This window comes from Epinephelus lanceolatus, chromosome 19 (genome assembly GCF_041903045.1).
Source record: "Epinephelus lanceolatus isolate andai-2023 chromosome 19, ASM4190304v1, whole genome shotgun sequence".
Lineage (NCBI taxonomy): Eukaryota > Metazoa > Chordata > Actinopteri > Perciformes > Serranidae > Epinephelus > Epinephelus lanceolatus.
The window spans coordinates 592,594-613,209 of record NC_135752.1 but is presented as its reverse complement, the minus strand read 5'-3'; the positions used below and the strand labels follow the sequence as shown (position 1 = coordinate 613,209).

Below are 20,616 nucleotides of genomic sequence, written 5' to 3'. Positions count from 1 at the left end.
CCAAATATTGCCTAGTTAAGTTTCAGAGCATCAGTGATGGTAGTGATTTAGTATTGTACCTCCGTACAGTTTAAGAGACAGATTTAAAAGAATGTAAGGAACAGAGGCTGAGATATCCTGACTTTTGGTCCCTGGTATTAGTCAAGGTCCCAAAACCCTGGATCCTACATTTCCCACAATGCAACTTGATAGTATCTTCAATCGACACATTTCACATCTCTGCAATACACAATTTCTACTTCAGTGAGAGTCATGGAACTGATGCCTTGAAAGTAAATGCTGCTATATTCCTCTGCTGTGGGCTGTTGGCAGAAGTTTGCCCTCAGGGCTGCCTGTCAGTAAGCCTTTTTTGTGGTTAGGGTTAGGAAAAAGATTGTGGTTTGGGTTAAAATCAATACATTTGTACCAGGAAGCGCTTCTTGAAAGCTTCAGAAAGCCCTGAGGGCTAACTTGTTCCATGTGCCTACTGTGGTGGAGGGCTGTAACCTATCCCAGCGTGGATTGGGTGGCAGGGAGGAAACACTTTGAGCAGTTTTCCAGTTGGATAACACTATGGACAACAGTCTCCATATTACATTGTTACTAGAGGAAACAAGGAGAATACAGAAAACACTTAGAAAGAGACCACAGCACACTCACACTCATCCACAGTTACAGTTATTATAGAATGTGATGCTCACTGTAGGGGTTCATGTGGTCACCAGGCATCTGTGGTGGGGTGAGGCCCTGCTGGAAGGGGTCAGTGTTGTAGCCCTTGTGTTCCATGGTCACCAAGTGCTGCTGTTGGTTTGGAGGTAAATGCCCTGGGCAGGAGCTGAGCAGACCCTCCATACAACCTGATATCATCTCTGTAACAGTCAGTGGCAAAGAGTGCAAGCAGGATTACAACTTTCAGCTGAAGTGATCTGGTCTTCTTGTACTTGTAATAAGGGTATATCACCTTCAGCCACTTTCACTTACTGTGTGTAGATCATTTTTTATCCTCATCTCTTGTCCAACAGTGTTGGGTAGTAATGCATTACTTTTGTAGTAGGGTTGGCTGGGCACATTAAAGGTCAGTCCACCTCAAGAGAGCCTGATTAGGTTTGAATGGGCTCCAGGTGTAGCTCATTCATGCTACTCTATATATACACCAAGCAAATTCTCAGGTTGCAAAGACACTGCTCCTCATCCCTGTGGTGAGTTATGTTGCCATGTACACTCAAGTTGTGTCCTTTGTTTCTTTGATTTGTATGTTTTGGTGTCCTGCATGTGGCTTCTAGACTTTACTGATGTTTCAATGTTGTAGGCCAGATTTTCACCTGATGGCCAGGACACTCCCTGGGTTTGATGTCTCTCTTAAGAGGTGAATGCCTGGTCCTGTCTTTTTTTTTTAAATGTACTTAATTGATGTGATAGTTTGTAAACTAAAGGAAACCTTATCTCCCACCTGCCCATTTTAATGTGTTTTCTTTGTCTTTGCTTTTAGGCTGAGCCCTGACTGAGGAAGGGTTGGGGCCTGTCCAAGCCGGGGCCTAGCTCCCCAAGCATCCACTCCTTTTGCAGGGTTGAGTGTTGTTTGCTGTTTTTTCAGCTTGTTCTTTATCTTTAGTTTTGTTGTCACTGTGTAACCTCGCTCGCATTTTTTTGTTTTGCATAGGCTTGAGTGGGTCTTCCCCTAAAATTCCCCGCGGCTTGGTGGACAGCAACCTTCTCCCATGACTAATAGCTCTTAACTTTTTTTTTTTGTATGTTCAGGTTTTAGCTTCTCCTAGGACTGTCAAATAAGTTTTTATGGTTGCCAACAAATGTTTTGAACATCTTGTTTTTAGTTCATATATTTAATAAACCTTATTGTTATTACTTGAAAACATTGTCTCTGCTGTCCTGTTTGTGTCAAATTGGTAAAGAGGACCATCTGAAATGGTCCCAGTCCTCACCCTCTTGTCACACTTTGTAACGTGATTAATTCTTTCAGGGAGAAGTAGTGGATGGCAATTTGAATATGAATAAAAACATCACTGTTACTAATCCCACTTTAGCATTTGGGGGTTGGCTTGCGGTCCTAAAGACGTCCTGTAATGCTCATTTTCGGGGTCATATTTGTAATGTTTAGGTCTAGTGGAACAGAATTAGGTGCTTTAATGTTCAAAAACTTTTTTTTTTACACTGTCCACTTCTGCAGCACCTCTGTCTGAAACAATCTGTTTGGGCTTATATCCCACTTCCCCAGCATTCCATTCTGCTTGGTCAGCTTGCTCAGTCTGTTGTGTTAGGTGCAACACGTAGAGCGTGTATCGGAAATGTCACGCCCCTTACCTTACCTGAATTTCACCTCCTGAAGCTGCATGAGAAGCTTAAAGTCAGAGTTGGACTCTGAGGCCTAGTCCACACGAGCACGGGTATTTTTAAAACCAGTTTTAGGCCTCCAGTTTTTAAAAAATCTGCGTCCATACGAGCGATGTAATAAAAATACCTCCGTCCACATGACACCGCAAATTCCACTATCAAGCAATGTAATACACATGCCAAAGCAGTAGGTGGCGATATAACTCCTAACTGTAAGGCCATTGTAGCCAATCAGAAGGCAGTAAAACGTCATTACCGGAATAGCACACTCTTGCGACTCTGTTGCTGGATGTGGTTGAGTTGTATGATACAGCCACAAAGTGCTGATATGCTGCTAAATAGCAACAGTACTTTGTTTAGGTCCATCCTCAAATCATCTCTTGCACACACTGGATCGGGTAATAACACAGCTGTTTTATGTTTACGTCGCACATTGTGACGTCATACAATGGAGACAAGACAAAATAACTGCGGTTATCCTGTCCACACATGACTGCTGACACCGGACTGTTCCAAAAAGTTCACCCTGGATTCCGATTACAAATAACTCTGGTTACAGGGGCCCAAAACTGCGGTTACGTGTGGATGAAAGGCCAAACTGTGAGCAAAGAGTCATGTTTTTATAAATACCCACATTGGTGTGGACAGCCCTTGAAAATGAAGAAACACAAGTCGATAGACCTAAACCAGTCTGGAGCAGGATGTTTCACAGTGGCAAGTTTTTATTTTGTAGGCATCTTGTATTTCAGCTTTGTTACATCACATGTTGGTTCACTGACTGAAGTTGTAAACGACTGTTGCAAGAAAGTACAAAAACAATATAATCAATTACTACATTATGTGGAACAACCAACATTAGCACTCACTTGTTGTATACATTGGTGTGAAGCATAACTCCTTTTTTATCTAAGCAGGCTTATCTAAGATTAGACTAATGTGTTGGGTAATAATAAAGTTATTATAAATTTGGCTACTAAAACATTCCCCGTTAAAACCACACAGGTTTTAAACACATATTGCTTCCTGGATCAATATTTTTTCTACGCAGTGATGTTGTCCCCTGAGTCTTTATTTGCTTACTTATAACACAGTATGCCTTGTCTATTTTTTACTTATTAGGTTTTGGGGGAATAAATCAGGGTCAAGTTCATCCTACATGTATGATACACCATCCAGGCCTAGAGCCTAAATGCTTGAATCCATACACCCTGCAGAACAATCACAATATTTACAGGTATGACAATGGACCCTTGAGGCATGGAACTGTAGAAGAGTGACTTTTCATGACATGTAATGAGATACAACTATGTAAACTCAATTCTGAACACTAAGGTCTATTATACCAAAGGGCCCACTAATAAAGATATGACTGAAGTACTTTCCCAAAAGAACTTTATTGTTAGCAAATGTAAAAAATGAAAACAACAAAATCTTTGTAAATAATATACAAGAAATAGATACATAAATACACTGCTCAAAAAAATAAAGGGAACACTTAAATCACACAACCCAGATCTCGAATTAAATATTCCAGATGAAAATCTTTATTGATTACATAGTGTAATTCGTTGACAACAAAATAATTTAAGAACAATCCATGGAAACCAAAATCATTAACTCATTTAGAACTGGTTTCACAGTCTTACCCAGAATCAAAGTGGAAAAATCAGATCACAGGCTGATCCAACTTCTGTGAATTTCCTCAGGACAACTCATAATGTGGCTCAGTAGTGTGTATGGCCTCCACGTGCCTGTATACATTCCCTACAATGTCTGGGCATGCTCCTGATGAGACGACGGATGGTCTCCTGGGGGATCTCCTCCCAGACCTGGTTCAGGGCATCAGTCAGCTCCTGGACAGTCTGTGGTGCGATGTGGTGATGGTGGATGCTACAATACATGATGTTCCAAAGGTGCTCGATTGGATTAAGGTCTGGGGAACGGGCGGGCGAGTCAATAGCATCAATGCCTTCGTCATCCAGGAACTGCTGACACACTCCAGCCACATGAAGTCGGAACATTGTCATGCATCAGAAGGAACCCAGGGCCCACTGCACCAGCATATGGTCTGACAATGTGTCTGAGGATCTCATCCCGGTACCTAACAGCAGTCAGGGTACCTCTGGCTAGCATGTGGAGGTCTGTGCGGCCCTCCAAGCATATGCCTCCCCAGACCATCACTGACCCACCACCAAACTGGTCATGCTGGAGGATGTTGCAAGCAGCAGAACAATCTCCATGGCGTCTCCAGACTCTGTCATGTCTGTCACATGTGCTCAGTGTGAACCTGCTCTTATCTGTGAAGAGAACAGGGCGCCAGTGGCGAATCTGCCAATTTTGGTGTTCTCTTGCAAATGTCAGTCGGGCTGCACCGTGCCGGGGTGTGAGCACAGGCCCCACTTGTGGACGTGGGGCCCTAATGCCACCCTCTTGGAGTCTGTTTCTGACAGTTTGGGCAGAAACATGCACACGAGTGGCCTGCTAGAGGTCATTTTGGGGGGCTCTGGCAGTGCTCCTTCTGTTCCTCCTTGCACAAAGAAGCAGATAGCGGTCCTGCTGCTGGGTTGTTGCCCTCCTTCGGCCCCCTCCACCTCTCGTGGTGTACTGGCCTGTCTCCTGGTATCTCCTCCATGCTCTTGACAGTGTGCCGCCTCATGATACCACTAGTGGTGAGGGCACTGGAAAAACGCAACTAGCCAAGAATCAACCAGAAAGGACACAGAGAGGGAAATGGTCTGTGGCCACCACCTGCAAAACCATTCCTAAATAGGGGTTGTCTTGGTAATTGCCTCTCCTTTCCATCTGTTGTCTGTCCAATTTGCACAGCAGGTGAAATTGATTCACGATCAGTATTGCTTCCTAACTGGACAGGTTGATATCCCAGGAGTTTGATTGACTTTGAGTTACACTGGGTACGGTTACATGATGGCTTCTCATTCAGAATGAAATAAATCTGAATGAAATCATTCGGAATTAAAGTTTTTCCAGGTAGTTTACATGAGAAATATTCATTCTGAATGAGGGTTTATATGGGAAATCAGTTTAATCACCTTTATTCAGGTCTGTGCAAGGTTTGGGGCAGGGAAGGTTTCTGATTGGATAGGGGGTGGGGCGGATGTTACGTGTTTACGTTTACCGGAAGAAAACACTGTAGTCCTCGCTCCGGATAACAAGATGCTTGACGATGCCGTTCTTAGTGCCTTTTTCGGGTTTGTTTTGCTTATATTCTTGAAGCAGCAGTACAACAACAACCTTGTTCTGCTAATGCTTCATCTGTTGAGGAGGAGAAGGGAGGTAGAAGGTCGAAGAAGGGAGGTAGAAGGTTGAAGAAGGGAGATAGAAGACCGTGCTTAGGCGTATGGAAACCGGTGAGTGCGACGAGTCCGACTGCTCTATCTCAGCCCGTTTCTATGCACGCTATATATGTCATCGTGCCAGAAGGGCAAGGAAACGAGCATGCACAGAAATGAATGAACTTAAAGAGGAATGAACGTTTACATGCACACAAAATTCTTTCATTCAGAATGACAAATTTAATTTTCAGTCAGAATGACCATTTTTCAATCGGAATGACCGTTTACATGGCCAATTTTAATCGGAATGGCCTTTCATTCCGAATTAAAGTGGAATTAAACTGTCCATGTAAATGTACTGACTGTGATCATTATGTGTTCCCTTTATTTTTTGAGCAGTGTATATACACAGCAGCATTTTATCTGCAACACCAATAATATCCAAAATACAAAATAGAATACATTTTGCTTAACTTTTCCAATATTTTTTTAAAGACTCTACTAATAGCTCATAGTAACATGTACACAAAATTTGAAACTTATGAAATCTCACATCTCTCTGTAACAACAGACTTGCCAGGGTTATATGTTGAGTCATGAGGATCAACTCTGTTGAAGTTTCTCCCTCTCTCTTCTCCAACTCAACATGAGGTCTCGTACTCGATTTGAAACCTTTGTCCTTTATAGGTGCTGATGACAGCTGAAAGTCAAAATGAAAGAAAATATGTGTGTTTGTATATGTGTATGTTTATTTAACGCAGCCCCAAGGGGTGTTCTCATTGGGCTGGTCCCGAAGCCCGGATAAATGCAAAGGGTAGTGTCAGGAAGGGCATCCAACGTAAAACCTATGCCAAATCAAACATGCGAATCACGAATATGACTTCCAAGCTAGATCAGTCGAGGCCCGGGAAGAGGAAGGTGTGTCCATAGGCAGAGAGAGAAGAGGAAAGGCAAGAGTGTAGAACTAAGAGTAGGAACTTTAAATTTTGGTACTATGACTGGGAAAGCTAGAGTTGGCTGACATGATGCAGAGGAGGAAGGTGGATATACTGTGTGTTCAGAAGACCAGGTGGAAAGGTAGCAAGGCTAGAAGCTTAGGAACGGGATTCAAGCTGTTTTATCATGGTGTGGGTGGGAAGAGAAATGGAGTAGGAGTTATCCTGAAGGAGGAGTTTGTTAGGAATGTTCTGGAGCTGAAAAGAGTGTCAGATAGAGTGATGAGTCTAAAGCTAGAAATTGAAAGTTTGATGTTCAATGTTGTTATTGGTTATACCCCACAGGTAGGATGTGAGTCAGAAGAGAAGGAGAAATTCTGGAGTGACTAAGATGAAGTGATGCAGAATATCCCTAGAGGTGAGAGAGTGGTGATTGGTGCAGACTTCAATGGACATGTCAGGGCAGGGAACAGAGGTGATGAGGAAGTGATGGGCAGGTTTGGTATCCAGGATAGCAAAAAGGATGGGAATGGCTATAGTGAATACTTTTCTCCAGAAGAATTATTATTAATAATAATAATACATTTTATTTGTATTGCACTTTACATTTTAGCAATCTCAAAGTGCTACAGAGCAGGATAAAAAAATTAAAACAGATTAGAATTAATATAATTTAAGAATTATTAAAACAGATTAGAGACAATAAATAGTTAAAAAGAGAACCTATAAAAGACATTTAGCAGAATGCCTTTGTAAAAAGATAAGTTTTTAGGTCTCGTTTAAAAACATCAGTAGTCTGTGGGGCCCTGAGGTGGTCAGGGAGGGCGTTCCACAGCCTCGGAGCAGCAGAGGAAAAGGCCCGGTCACCCATGGTGCGGAGCTTGGTTCTGGGAGCTTTGAGGGTGTTTGTGGTTGCAGAACGGAGGGTGCGTGAGGAGGTCTGGGGGGTGAGGATTTCCTTGAGGTAAAGGGGGGCATGTCCGTGAATGCACTGGTGGGTGAGGAGGGAGACCTTGTACTCAATTCTGAGTGGGACAGGGAGCCAGTGAAGCGATTTCAGGATGGGGGTGATGTGATCATGTTTGCACACCCTCATCAGGATCCTGGCAGCGCTGTTCTGAATGTATTGCAGTCTCTGTATGCTCTTGCCAGAGATCCCGATGAGGAGTGCATTACAGTAGTCCAGTCTGGAGGAGACAAAAGCGTGGACGAGCTTCTCTGCATCTGCCAGGGTGAGTGTTGGACAGAGTTTGGCAATGTTCCTGAGGTGGTGGAATGAGGTCTTGCAGAGGTGTTTGATGTGGGTGTCAAAGGTGAGTTGTGAGTCCATTTTAACACCCAGGTTGGTGACAGATGTGGAAAAGGGGATGTTTTGGCCAGAGAAAGTGATACTGCTAATGGTGGAAGAGCGGAGCTGATGTGGTGTGCCGACTAGGATGACTTCCATTTTGGAACTGTTTAGCTGTAGGAAGTTGAGCTTCATTCATGCCTCTATCTCCTCCAGGCAGGTGGTCAATGTGGATGTTGGCAGGGGAGCAGAAGAAGTGGGGGTTGTCCTGAGGTAGAACTGTGTGTCATCAGCATAGCAATGGTAGGATATCCCATGCTTGCTGATGACATTGCCCAGGGGGAGCAGGTAGAGGGAGAAGAGGGTGGGGCCCAGCACTGAGCCCTGAGGGACACCACAGGTGACGTTGTGGGTGAGTGATATAGCTTTGCCCAGGGCAACGTGCTCGGTTCTGTCGGTCAGATATGAGGAGAACCAGTTGTGTTCATTTTCTGAGAGTCCAATGGTGTATTGCAGGCGGTGGAGGAGGATGTTGTGGTCAACTGTATCAAAAGCAGCTGTTAGGTCCAGGAGGATGAGTAGAGATGAGGAACCGGTGTCTGCTGACCAAGGCTGTTTCTGTGCTATGGCCAGGGCAGAAACCAGACTGAAACTTCTCAAAAAGGTTATTGTGTTTGAGGTGATCCTGAAGTTGTGGTTATGGTTTCATTTTTCTGATGACGTCCTCCACCTCTTCCTGTGTGACATCAGAGAAGGTGCAGAGGGGCTGGAAAATCTCAAACGGTCAGTCGGCAGTTGGGGGGGGGGGGGGGGGGGGGGGGGCAGGACAGCAGTGGTGGAGAGGTGTGAGCGAATGTTATCAACCCCTGGAATGTGTGGGGACATCAACATGTTGTAGGTTGAGGGAGTCCAGCAGCTGAAGGAAATCGGCAGCGGACTGGCATGAGGGGGTGTCGACATGAATATTTATATCTCCCAGGATTATGATATTGGCGGAGGTAGTACAGAGTGTTATGAGGAGATCAGACATTTCCAGGATGAAAGCAGAGTTTGGTTTTGGTGGCCGGTAGATGAGGAGAACAGTCATGGGAAAGGGGGGCTTACATTTAAATGCAAGACACTCGCAGGAGGATGTTGTAGGCAGCGAGATGGGGGACAACTCCAGGTCCTGTCGATGGATGACAGCTAGGCCACCACCGCGGCCAGTGCTGCGAGCTGCCTCCAAGTAGCTGTACAGGCTTCATTGAGGGCAGAGTAAACCTCTGGCTGGTGCCAGGTTTCTGTCAAACACATGAAGTCAAGTCCTTTTTCCCTGATGTGTTCTTCAGTCAGGGTGGAATTATTGTTGATGGATTGAGTGTTGAAAAGTTCGAATTTGACCAATGACTGTGGGCTGAGTCTCTGTACAGGTCGCAAAACATTGAAATCCACTCCGTGCAGACTGGAATCCACTCCACGAGATCCATCCAGCCGAGAGCGCAGGGATCTCGCGGTGTTTCCCATGCTGGAGTGCAGAGATCTTGCTGTGTTTCCCGTGTTGATGGTAGCTGGAGTGACGGTGCTCTGATAATGCATCAGACGTGCGACGGTTGACCAGAGAGATGGGATGTTTGTAGCAGAGCAGCTTGGCTGGTTATGGAAGATGAATTTTCGACCAGAGCCTCTGTGAATGTAACGAGGGCAGCGAAGAAGTCTAAGTTCGTTGATGATGGGGATGTTAAGTCCAGGAGTGGTTGCAGGGTTTAGTAGGCGGAGTTGCAAGCTGGAATAGCTGAACACCATGCTGACCAAGGAGGAATGCTGCCTAGCCTCGCTAACTGCTAGCCAGATAGTGTTAGCACCAAGTACTGGATAGGTGGTGGAAACGAGGAAAGTTGTCGTCAAGGCGATACGATGGTTGGATCCAGAGAGCCCTTTTCCATGTGGGACAAGGTTGACAGCTGGAAATCGTCTGTAGCAGGTAGGTGCCTAGCTACCTAGCTACACCACTGGTAGAAAAAAGGATCCGAAGTCCAGAAAAATAGATCACAAGGCTTGTAAAAATGTCACAATTGCGCAAAAATAGCACAGAAAACTATAGGAGCAATCAAAAATCGTGGGTGGAGAAGCAGCAAACAAACAACGCCAGCGTCCTCCCCTCCCCGGATCTTGTGTAGACAATGTAATCTGAAGGAGATCAGTGACTGCAAAGTCATGGTAGGTGAGAGTGTAGCCAGACAGCGTAGGATGGTGGTGTGTAGGATGACTCTGGTGGTGAGGAAGATGAAGAGGACAAAGGCAGATCAGAGGATGAAGTGGTGGAAGCTGAAAAAGGAAGAGTGTTGTGTGGTTTTCAGGGAGGAGTTGAGACAGACTGTGGGTGGCCAGGAGGTGCTCCCAAATGGAGTGCTTGGTGTGTCATCTGGAAGGAAAGGAGATAAGCAGACCTGGTGGTGGAATGAGGAAGTGCAGGAATGTATACAGAGAAAGAGGTTAGCTAAGAAGAAGTGGGACACTGAGAGGAGTGAAGAGAGTAGACAGGAGTACAGGAAGGTTCAGCGTAAGGTGAATGTAGGGGTGGCAAAGGCAAACAAAGGGCGTACGACAACTTGTATGATACCTTGGACAGTAAGGAGGGAGAGACTGATTTATACAGGTTGGTGAGGCAGAGAGAGATAGAGATGGGAAGGACATGCAGCAGGTTAGGGTGATTAAGGATAGAGATGGGAATGTACTGACAGATGCCACAAGTGTGATGGGAAGATGGAACGAGTACTTTGACATAACTCCTTGAGATCAGGTGGAGAGATCCACCAATTAGTCCTCTCAGAAGAAAATCCAGGAAGAGGAAGGTTATTTAAGTGTGGGAGTGGCCTATTTGAATCCCTTTTGTTTGGGACCATGCTGCAAGGTGAGTGTGTTTGCTGATTCTGTGAGTTAATCTTTTCTATCTCCTTTAACTTTAGCTTATATTGGAGTTATGATATGTAGCGTGTGAAATAGGGTATGATGAATGTGCTAGGAAAGGTAGTATCGGCACGGTCACTACCTGGAGCTCGCATAAACGGAGCCTGGGTTTGTTGAAGGTGGCAGTGCTGTTTGGGCTGAGAAAGCCATGTGTAGTGTAAGTGTAGCAGTAGGTCACTAGGACTCTGCAGAGGCCAGAGACCAATCAGGTGAGACAGGAACTGGAGGAGGGGCTGATTGGCAGCAGGTGAGACTGCAGGTGTGACTACAGGCTTCACTCTCCTCAGGCAAGGTCCTTTGTGTGCACTCCATGTGGCTTTGACTGTTTTAGATTCCCTGTGACTCTGGTAAGCTGGACTTTTGGGGTCTGTAGCATTGTTTTTATATTCATGTTAGCATTTTAATTGTTAGGGTACTGTAGGGGTGCATGCACCCCGAGGTATTTGTATTTTAATGATTATAATAGTGGATATGCCATAACTTGTTTGTAGGAAGAAAAGACTGAAAAGTTGACTATCTTTACAAAGGTATGTAAAACATGCAGCATTTAAACATTGTAATGTTTCCTGCAAACTAAATCAACAGTGCTTTGTTTGTTTCCAGGCGTAGCGCTGACTGCAGTTTATTTTAGTTTAGTTTTGGGAACATACCTGATGCCTACGTCACAAAATGCCATCCACCACTAGGTCGCTCTGACCATAATGTAATCCATCTACTACCAAGATACAGGCAAAGACTTAAAGGGGACATATTATGCAAAACTCACTTTTTCGTTGCTTTAGTATGTATATTTGCATATCCGGAGTGCCTCCCCACCCCTTAAGAATGATTTTCGACCACTAAGTCAATGTTTTGTAAACTTGCTGAGTCAGGAAATGTGTCTCTAGAAGAGCCATTTAGATTTCACCCGCACTGTTACGTAACAGTCCAGGTGAAATCTGAGTGATATGAATACTCCCACCCTCACGCTGGGTATCTCCTCCCATATTACGCCGGCTACCTGAACGAGGATCCGCCATGACAGCCTGACCGCTACCATGTACAACCCGAAAGCCAAGCACTCCTGCTCTGTCGTCGGATGCACGGATACTCATGTTTCCCTACATTGCCTCCCTGCCAAAGAGGATATCAGAGCGAAGTGGCTAAATTTTATTTTTCAGGGAAACGTCCCAGCTTCAGTGAGCAAAAGCGTTTTTGTCTGTGCCAATCACTTCACGCCGGACTGTTTCAGCAATGAGGGTCAGTATAAGGCTGGACTGGCAACGAGATTGTTCCTAAAAGATGGATCCACACCCACTGTCCGTGGCGACGCCACAGATGAAGGAACTGTAAGTATTAAAAAAACAGTGTAGTTTGTGTTACTTTGGCCATTTAGCACATGAGCTAACGCTAACCGTCGATGTAAATATGAGGCTGAACTAACGTTACAACGTTGGGTTTACTGGCCATAGGATTCACGGTAATGTTAATGTTGTCAAATGTTAATTTGTCATATCAGCACTCTTAAAATGAATTAGGATATTGAAATTTGATGGCTTCTAACCGGCCGGTGAACCACTGCTCGGCCGTGAACATGCTAGCTGGCGCTAGCTAGCAACTTCTCAGTTGTTACTGCTGCTGTTCCGACGTGATCACGCGTGGGAGACCGTCTCCTCCACATGCTCACGGCCGAGCAGACTGTATGAAATGGTCTGTTATTCACGGCCAGTGAGCTACGTTAATTAATTAGCATGTTGTGCTAAAGGACAGTGTGTTAGATGCCCAGGAGCACCTTGGCAGTCGAACGACTTCCTTTGTGTTGGTATGCATGTAACTACGTGTGTAGTGTTAGCTGCTGGCATGAGAGACCCGATCTGAGAGTACCAAAACGTCATCTGCAGTAAAGCAATCACTACATTGTTTTGGAGCCGGAGACAGGGGTTACCTGCCACATGTCTGCTGTGTTGTGCTACGATTAACGTTAGTTATATGCAGGCACGGACACAGAAAAGTTGCTTTGCAAATGTGTATTGCTCACTTACTAAATCTAATGTGAAATGAGGGATTTGCATGGGTTTGCTCGGATTATGATTTGCCAGATTTTGCCTTATCAAATTGATTTTTTAATCATCATTTCTGTCTACATAGCTTTGTTTCATGTAACATGAGAAAACAGACACATAACATATTATTTCCTTTTGTGTTTAGCCAAGCACATCTGTACAGCAGCCTGTGGTGCATCATGTTGCCTGCCAGACAGACCAACCAGTGACATGCACAGTTGGCACACAGCTTTCCATGAGAACTCTCCAGCCTCACTTCAGAAGCACAGGTTTGTTGAACAAAAGCATATGATGTAATGTTAGTCACTATGTTACTCTAATATGTAATTTTTGTTTTACTCTGTTATGAATATGGATTGGCTAATGAAAATTCTGTTTTCATCTATCAAAGGCACACAGAAATCAGTGTCCTGTGCTGATGTTGAAGTTGGCACCTCAACCATTGCCTTCTCAACTTCTCAACCATTCTTATCATCAACCCCAATAAAGAGACCACGCAAAAGGGCTCGCTTGGAACTGGAGGAGGAGGAAGAGGAGAATCCATTGGAGGGCAGTTCATCCATGGACATTCCCGACCCCAAGGATTCTTCGTATGATCTTGAGGACTCTGTCACAGTTTTGTCTGAGTCAGCAGATGTGACGTGCGTACTTTTTTTTTTCTTTTTTTTTACATTATTTGTCTCAAGTAGTATGGGAGTTACTAATTTATCTTTGCAATTTTTGTTTTTCTACTAGACTGGAGCCTTCCTGCCCTGTTCATAAGACACCAACATATATTGTCTATGAAAAGTGTCTGATGGAGCTGTTTGAGGTGTGCCCTGTCTGTCAGCGTGTTTCAGACGTGCAGACAAGAAGGATAGGCACGTTCCTCTCTGTAGAACAGACATGCCCACATTGTCAGTTCTTCAGAAAATGGAACAGCCAGCCAATTCTGGGAAGCACACCTGCAGGAAACCTCCAGCTTTCAGCTGCAGTATACACCACAGGTGCATCTTTCTTCAAACTTGAAAAGGTAATGGATTAAGACTTCACTATGTAATTTTATTAGTTTTGCATATCATATTGCTAAATGTTGTATAGAGCAGTACTTATGACACATCTTGTCTGTCTGTCCTCAGATCTTCCGGGCAATGCAGCTGAAGATCTTTCAGTATGACACTTTTCGCTGTCATGCACGGACGTACATAGAGCCTGCCATCATACATACGTGGAAGACTGTGCAGGACACCATGATGGAGCAGCTTAGTCAGCAGGAGAGTGTTATCTTAGGTGGCGACCTAAGGGCTGACTCACCAGGTATACAAGATTCTCTGATACATTTTACTCAATTTTTTTTGTTTAGAAAAGTGGTTACTATGAAGTACAACAAAGTGATATGTAAAATGTAATTTTTGTGAAATGATGCATTTATTTTTGAAGGGCACTCTGCCAAGTTTGGCAGTTACTCAATGATGGACCTGAGGAGCAACACTATTATTGACATACAGCTGGTTCAGGTGAGTTCAAAGGTGTGATCTGTATTCAAGTTAACTAATCTGTGTTTAACGAGTGCTTTTAAAAATCATTTTGTTTAATAGAATTTTATGTTCTGTTTTTGTGTTTTTCTGATCAGAGCAACGAAGTTGGTGGAAGTTATCACATGGAGAAAGAAGGTCTGAAGAGGAGCCTTGCTCTTTTGGAGGCACGTGGTGTTGCATTGGACAGCATTGTCACAGACCGTCACCCTCAGATCCAGAAGTTCCTGAGGGAGGCCAAAGTGACACAGTACTACGATGTCTGGCACATGGAAAAAGGTATTCGTTACTGTGTTTGTGTGTTAGAGGATGAAAATCAGGATAAAATGCCCTTGCTCACAGGTCTACACACTATATTTTCCTAGTATCATAATTACTAATGTGTTACATGGGTTAGGGTTAGGTATTTTGTTTTCAACATATACTGTTTATCTGAACGTGACTGAAATATTGTTTTATTACGACTGTCCAAAAAACTGGTCAAGATAGCCCAGAACAAAGATTGCGCGAAGCTGAAGAAGTGGCTTCGCAGCATAAAGAACCATGTGTACTGGACAGCAGCCTCCTCTACGTCAGGGCCAGAGAGAGTGGCTAAGTGGACCTCCATTCTTAACCATGTCCAAGACATCCACACACATCAAGATCCTGCTTTCCCCCAGTGCTTGCATCCGCAGCGCACCTCGAGAGACAAGAGCAAATGGTTGACAGCAGGTAGATAGACACACAAAATTGTGTGTAAAATGTGTTTTTTTTTATATATCTAAAAGATGTTTAAACCATTTGAATTCATGTGTTTTGTTTTGTTTTTTCAGGAACACCAGCTTTCTGCAGGCTAGAAAAGGCATTGACTAATAAGAGAATTCTGAAAGATGTGGAAAAGCTCAGCCCTCACTATCAGACCTCATCGCTGGAGGCATTTCACAGCGTCATTCTGCGGTTTGCACCCAAGAATGTTGTCTTCCCCTACCTTGGAATGTTATGCAGGTGAATAAAACATCACTATCTGTTTAGTTCATTATAGTTTAGTGTGCTTGCTATGATTTTTAAAGTACTATTTTGACACCCAAGACTCTACCTGGCTGCCCTGCATTACAATGAAAATACTGGCCGACCACAGGCAACCTCTACATGTGGAGAGCTGCTGTACAGAGTCAACTTCCCCAAATCTAAACATGGAGAATGCACCGCAAAGCCTGTGAAAGCAGAGCCAACATTCCGTAAGTTTTAAAATCTTTTATTTGAACCCAACAAATTAAAATAAACATGAACACACAGGCATAACACAAAAGGTTGAAAATAAACACAAACAAATAAAATCTGAATTCTTTTTAGATGGTTTTCAAAATAAATAATAAGGAGAATGTATAAATTAGGAGAAATAAGAAGAGACACTTTACAACACTGCAGCACAAGGCTTTTTGGTTCTAGTGCAATTTTCTTGTAAACATTCATTTTTGTTTATTGCACTGCAGACTACGTTGATGCACTGTTGGACCTGATCTTCGAGAAGGTTTTCCAGGACCCTGCCCCATATGTGAACGAGGTGCTGAAACTTACAATCCCTGAAGACCTCTCTGCTCAGTATGAAAGACCCGACAAGCTGGACGTTATAGCCAGTTACGTGTCAAGGTTCAACCAAGGACAGGTCTGAACCCAACGTACTGTCCTTCTGCGTCAGGGAACTCTGCACGAATCCTCAGCACCACGCAGGCAGGCAGCACAACTCTCACTCTCCGCCCCAGAAAGCCCCAGCACCAGCTTACAAAGCTTCTGTAGGCTAGGTATCTATATTGGCTGGACACAATTCAATAGAAAGTCAGCACTGAATGTTCACATCCATGGCAACTGGCAAGTTCAACTGTTCCACTTCAGATATTTATTTTGTATGTTTACAAATGTTTCTTGCAATAAAACATCTTTACTAACTGTTCTGTGTGTTTTCATTGTTTGATATGTAGTTGTGTTACCATGTTACCAAGTAAAAAATAGTAAAGATAAACTATAAGCAATGTAAGATAGGGAAAACAGTTATGTACTTTTCATCATAACACTTTTGCAATAAATTAATAGTATTTATAGGACTAAAAGCTTACTGCACTATTCCCCTCAGACGTAAAGGTCCATAGTCTGCCCGATAAATGTTAAGTGCATTCTGCAGTGAAAATACATTCAGGCAGACAGGTTCTAGGCCAGGATGGTCCACCATGCATGATGGTGGCTCAGGAAGCTGCTGTAGTCTTCGTGTAACCTAGAAATTATGAAAGGTAAGTGAGTGACAATGGATAACAGAAAAGAGAGACTGTAAAATGACAACCATGTTTGCCCAGTGTTCACACTTACTTGTGGTATTTCCATACAGCAGATATTCTCGGGCTCTGTAGGCATTTGTTCACAATTGCCACAGGAACTCCTGTTTTTAAACAGAATTTGTGTTATTCATTGGAAACTACATAACTAATCAATCACGACGCGTTGCTTCTTTTGTAATATTTATTTAAAGTTCATAAACTGTTGGAACCGGTTCAAAAACAATACTGCTGGTAAAGAGGTGATGGGAGGCAACTGGCTCATTGAAAACTTCAGTTGTTGAAAATTGTGGCAGTAGCTATTTACAGGTCGTCACTGCAAATAAGAGCAGGTTCTCAACAGACTTACCTGGCTACATAAAGGTAAATTAAAATAAATAAATAATATGGGGTTATGCTTTTCTCTAGTATGGGCGAGTGCTCAATTGCATCCGCGTTACTACAAGTGAACAGCAGTAAACGCCAGCCGAGGTTTGGCGAAGATTTATGATGTAAACACTCTAGGCAGGAGAAGGGGGTTGTGATCTGTAACAACATGGGAAGACGGCCACTAAGCCAGTAAAACTTTCGTTAGTCTATGCAGTAACATAAAAGTAATGTCGAGGTAACAAACTTAACTACTAACCACTGAGAAACATCCATGTTCATTCTTGGCTGCTGACTTTCTTCTGGAGCGTCTTGTTGTTCAGGGTCGGACTCCGGCTCGAACATGTACGGTTGCACCGCAGTCTGTTGTCCGGCAGCCATTTCTTCCACAAACTCAGCCGTTGCCATGGTCACACGGTGCCGGCCTCACGTCTTCCACAGGCAGGAAAAGGTGGGCGGCGCAAATACCGTCTCTGGACAGCGCACGCAGTAGCTCATTAGCATTTAAAGGGAAAGGCACTGAAACCGGCCATCTGGAGCAGGGCTGTGAAACTGGTATTTCAAGAACCCTGCTGTGCTCAATCCTTCAGCTTTTTCGACCAAAGCATGTTACTAACGTACCATTTAGACATCAGGGAACCTTGTCAGGAAGCAGAAATGAGCATAATATGTCACCTTTAAATCTCATCCCATAGTGACTAAAACCATCCCCATGTGGACCAATGAAGCAGTAGAACAACTGCGAGGATGCATGGAAGTTACAGACTGGGATGTTTTCTTTGAAGGATGTGATAACAATATGGACCTTCTCACTGACTCACTTACCTCATATCTGCAGTTTTGCACAGAATCTGTCATTCCAATAAAAACTGTAAGGGTATATTCAAATAACAAACCATGGATCACAAAAGATCTCAAACGAGCTCTGATCCAAAAGAAATATGCCTTTTTACAGGGAAATCAGAATGAACTTAATTCCATGAATGAGGAATTACGATGCAAGATAAGAGATGGGAAACGTGAGTACAAAAGAAAGGTGGAGGTGAAGTTGTCTGGTGGTGATGTAAGAGAGGCATGGAAAGGCCTCAACTTGATGATGGGCAGAACACAGGAAAAACAAAGCATACAACATAATGACCCTATCAAATTTGCAAATGAACTCAACTCCTTTTTTGGCCATTTTAACCGGCAGCAACATGCAACTGTACAATCCCCTGTTATTATGAATGAAAATAAATCTTTCCAGATAACAACAGCTGAGGTGGTGGCCGCTCTTAAAAAGGTGAACCCACACAAAGCTAAAGGACCTGATGGACTGGAAGGGAGAATTCTGAAAAACTGTGCTGAACAGCTAGGAAACGTAATGACCAGACTTTTACAGCTGCTCATGGACACAGGTTTGGTTCCAACAATTTGGAAAACATCCACAATAATCCCTATTCCAAAAGAAACTGGAGCCAAAGAACTGCAGGACTTCCGACCTGTTGCTCTAACATCCATTCTCAGTAAATGCATGGAGAGAGTCATATGTAACCATCTAAAAACTGAACTCTGTGAACAACTAGAGCCACTGCAGTTTGCTTATAGAGCCAGGCGTGGGGTGGAGGATGCCAGCTTGACTCGAATACAAGCAGTGACTTAACATCTGGATAAACCAAAAGCTTGTGCACGGATTCTTTTCATGGACTTTTCCTCTGCATTTAAAACTGTAAATACCGACATTTTATAATCACATCTTTTTAATCTGCAAGTAAACTCTGCCATTATCCTCTGGATAAAAGAATTTTTATATAACCGACCTCAAAAAGTCAAGGTAAATAATTTCATGTCTGACAGCCTGGTGCTAAATACTGGAGTTCCTCAAGGTTACATTTTATCACTGATTTTATTTTCTGTTCATACAAATGAGATCAAGTGCAACATACATACCTTATTGATTTTATTGTTTTTATTGTTTAGTGTAGGTTTGACTTTGTCTAGTTTTAGAGTTTTAATCTTCTGTCTACTTGTGTTTCTAGTGCTGTGGCTGGTGGGGTCCTCCATTCACAGGTGTGGTTGGGGTGCTGGGAGTTCACTCACTCTAGATGGTGATATGGTTTGTGGTTGCACATTAGTGTGGTGTTTTATTTGAAGTGTGTTTAGGTTTATAATATTTCTTTTGAATAAGTAGTATACTCCTAGTGCCCTAGCAGTGAGTGGTTGGTTTCCCAGTCGTAGTATGACTGTCTGTCCTCTTGTTCTTTCTTGCCTGTGTTCTTAAAGTTTTAGTAAATTGTAAAATAAATGGCCTGTTATGGCATGACCCACACTGGCTGTTGTGTCCCCTTTATTGAAGCCCCTGTACTCCGTTAAGGTTACATAAGGTGAAGGAGGTTGTTGGGTTGGTGCAGGGAGCAGTGAGACCTGGCATTAGGGGAGTGTCTCTGGGATGCCAGAGATCACTGTCTAGCTTCCTGGAGGTGTCGTGGGACCAACTAGACGAAACACTGGTGAAAGGAGGTTCCCACCCGATGACCCCAAAGACGTGTTAGTTATCACTGCTCATTGGTCTGTATAGTTAAGCCTTGCCATAATATATTATCATAGGGCTTAGGAGGTTATTTACTGAGCGCTGATCCTTTATCTAGAACACAAATTTCTTGCGTTAATTTGAACTTGAAGAGTTGATGAATGAGGAAAATGAGAGATAACAAAGAGTAGAAGAGGTGACCTTGTGGAGCAGGAAGTAGCAAAGATTAGTAAGGATGAAGTGAGGAGGGCATTGGCAGTTGGTCCTGATGATATACCTCTGGAGCTATGGAAGTGCCTAGGAGAGGTGGCAGTAGAGTTTTTGACTAGGTTTTGACTAAGTCTTAGAGAGTGAGAGGAGTCCTGAGGAATGGAGAAGAAGTGTGCTGGTGCTGATCTTTAAGAACAAGGGAGACGTGCAGAGTTGTGGCAACTACAGAGGGATAAAAAAGATGAGCCATACAATGAAGCTATGGGAAAGAGTAGTGAAAGCTAGACCTAGAGCAGAAGTGAGCATCTGTGAGCAGCAGTATGGTTTCATGCCAAGAAAAAGTACTACAGAATGCAGTATTTGCTTTGAGGATACTGATGGAGAAGTGCAGAGAAGCTCAGAGGGAACTGCATTGTGTCTTTATAGATCTAGAGAAAGCATATGACAGGGTGCCGTGAGAGGAGATGTGGTATTGTATGAGGAAGTCTGGAGTGGCAGAGAAATATGTTAGAGTGGTGCAGGACATGTATGAGAGCTGTCGGACAGTGGTGAGGTGTGCTGTAGGTGTGACAGAGGAGTTTAAGGTGGAAGTTGGACTGCATCAAGGATCAGCTCTGAGCCCCTTCTTGTTTGCTAAGGTGATGGACAGGTTAACTGATGAGGTTAGACACGAATCTCCATGGACTATGATGTTTGCAGATGACATTGTGATCTGCGGTGAGAGCACGGAGCAGGTGGAGGAAAATCTAGAGAGGTGGAGGTATGCCCTGGAAAGGAGAGGAATGAAGGTTTGTCGTAGCAAGACAGAATACATGTGTGTGAATGAGAAGGACCCAAGTGGAATGGTGAGGCTACAGGGAGTAGAAATAAAGAAGGTGG

The 20,616-nt window shown here is 43.7% G+C and overlaps 3 protein-coding genes and 1 long non-coding RNA gene across 4 annotated transcripts in view; 2 read left to right on the top strand and 2 right to left on the bottom strand.

Annotated features, from left to right (window-relative positions):
- The window catches only part of LOC117269471 (LIM homeobox transcription factor 1-beta-like), a 202,208-nt gene that overhangs the window by 1,751 nt on the left and 179,841 nt on the right, over window positions 1–20,616 (bottom strand). The window contains exon 7 of the mRNA XM_078162379.1: window positions 681–848. Coding sequence (XP_078018505.1) covers window positions 681–848 — 168 coding nt within the window. The remainder of the gene's footprint in view (window positions 1–680; window positions 849–20,616) is intronic.
- LOC117269253 (uncharacterized) lies at window positions 1,068–1,849 on the top strand. Its single transcript, XR_004502719.2, has 4 exons — window positions 1,068–1,178; window positions 1,289–1,345; window positions 1,469–1,546; window positions 1,640–1,849. It is a non-coding gene; the product is annotated as an uncharacterized LOC117269253 (long non-coding RNA).
- On the top strand, window positions 13,963–15,469 carry LOC144458783 (uncharacterized; the record flags this gene model as incomplete). Its single annotated transcript, XM_078162333.1, has 6 exons — window positions 13,963–14,128; window positions 14,252–14,328; window positions 14,445–14,630; window positions 14,814–15,057; window positions 15,159–15,330; window positions 15,415–15,469. Coding segments are annotated over exons 1-6 (900 nt in total), but the record flags the coding sequence as incomplete, so codon positions are not given.
- On the bottom strand, window positions 15,974–17,399 carry LOC144458806 (P2X purinoceptor 7-like). The gene is made up of 4 exons (XM_078162378.1): window positions 17,278–17,399; window positions 16,687–16,756; window positions 16,440–16,594; window positions 15,974–16,140 (listed from the first exon to the last, which is right to left on the bottom strand). Exons 1-4 carry the CDS (start codon window positions 17,397–17,399, stop codon window positions 15,978–15,980), a joined length of 510 nt encoding a protein of 169 aa, XP_078018504.1. The 3' UTR covers window positions 15,974–15,977.

Bases quoted from the DNA above. Each gene is read 5' to 3' on its own strand.
- LOC144458806 (XM_078162378.1), bottom strand. From the start codon at position 17,399: ATGGCTGCCGGACAACAGACTGCGGTGCAACCGTACATGTTCGAGCCG. The intron at 16,595-16,686 runs GTAAGTGTGAAC...CATAATTTCTAG, and splicing joins GCTGTATGGAAATACCACAA to GTTACACGAAGACTACAGCA. The intron at 16,141-16,439 runs GTAAGCTTTTAG...AATTGTGTCCAG, and splicing joins CGTCTGAGGGGAATAGTGCA to CCAATATAGATACCTAGCCT.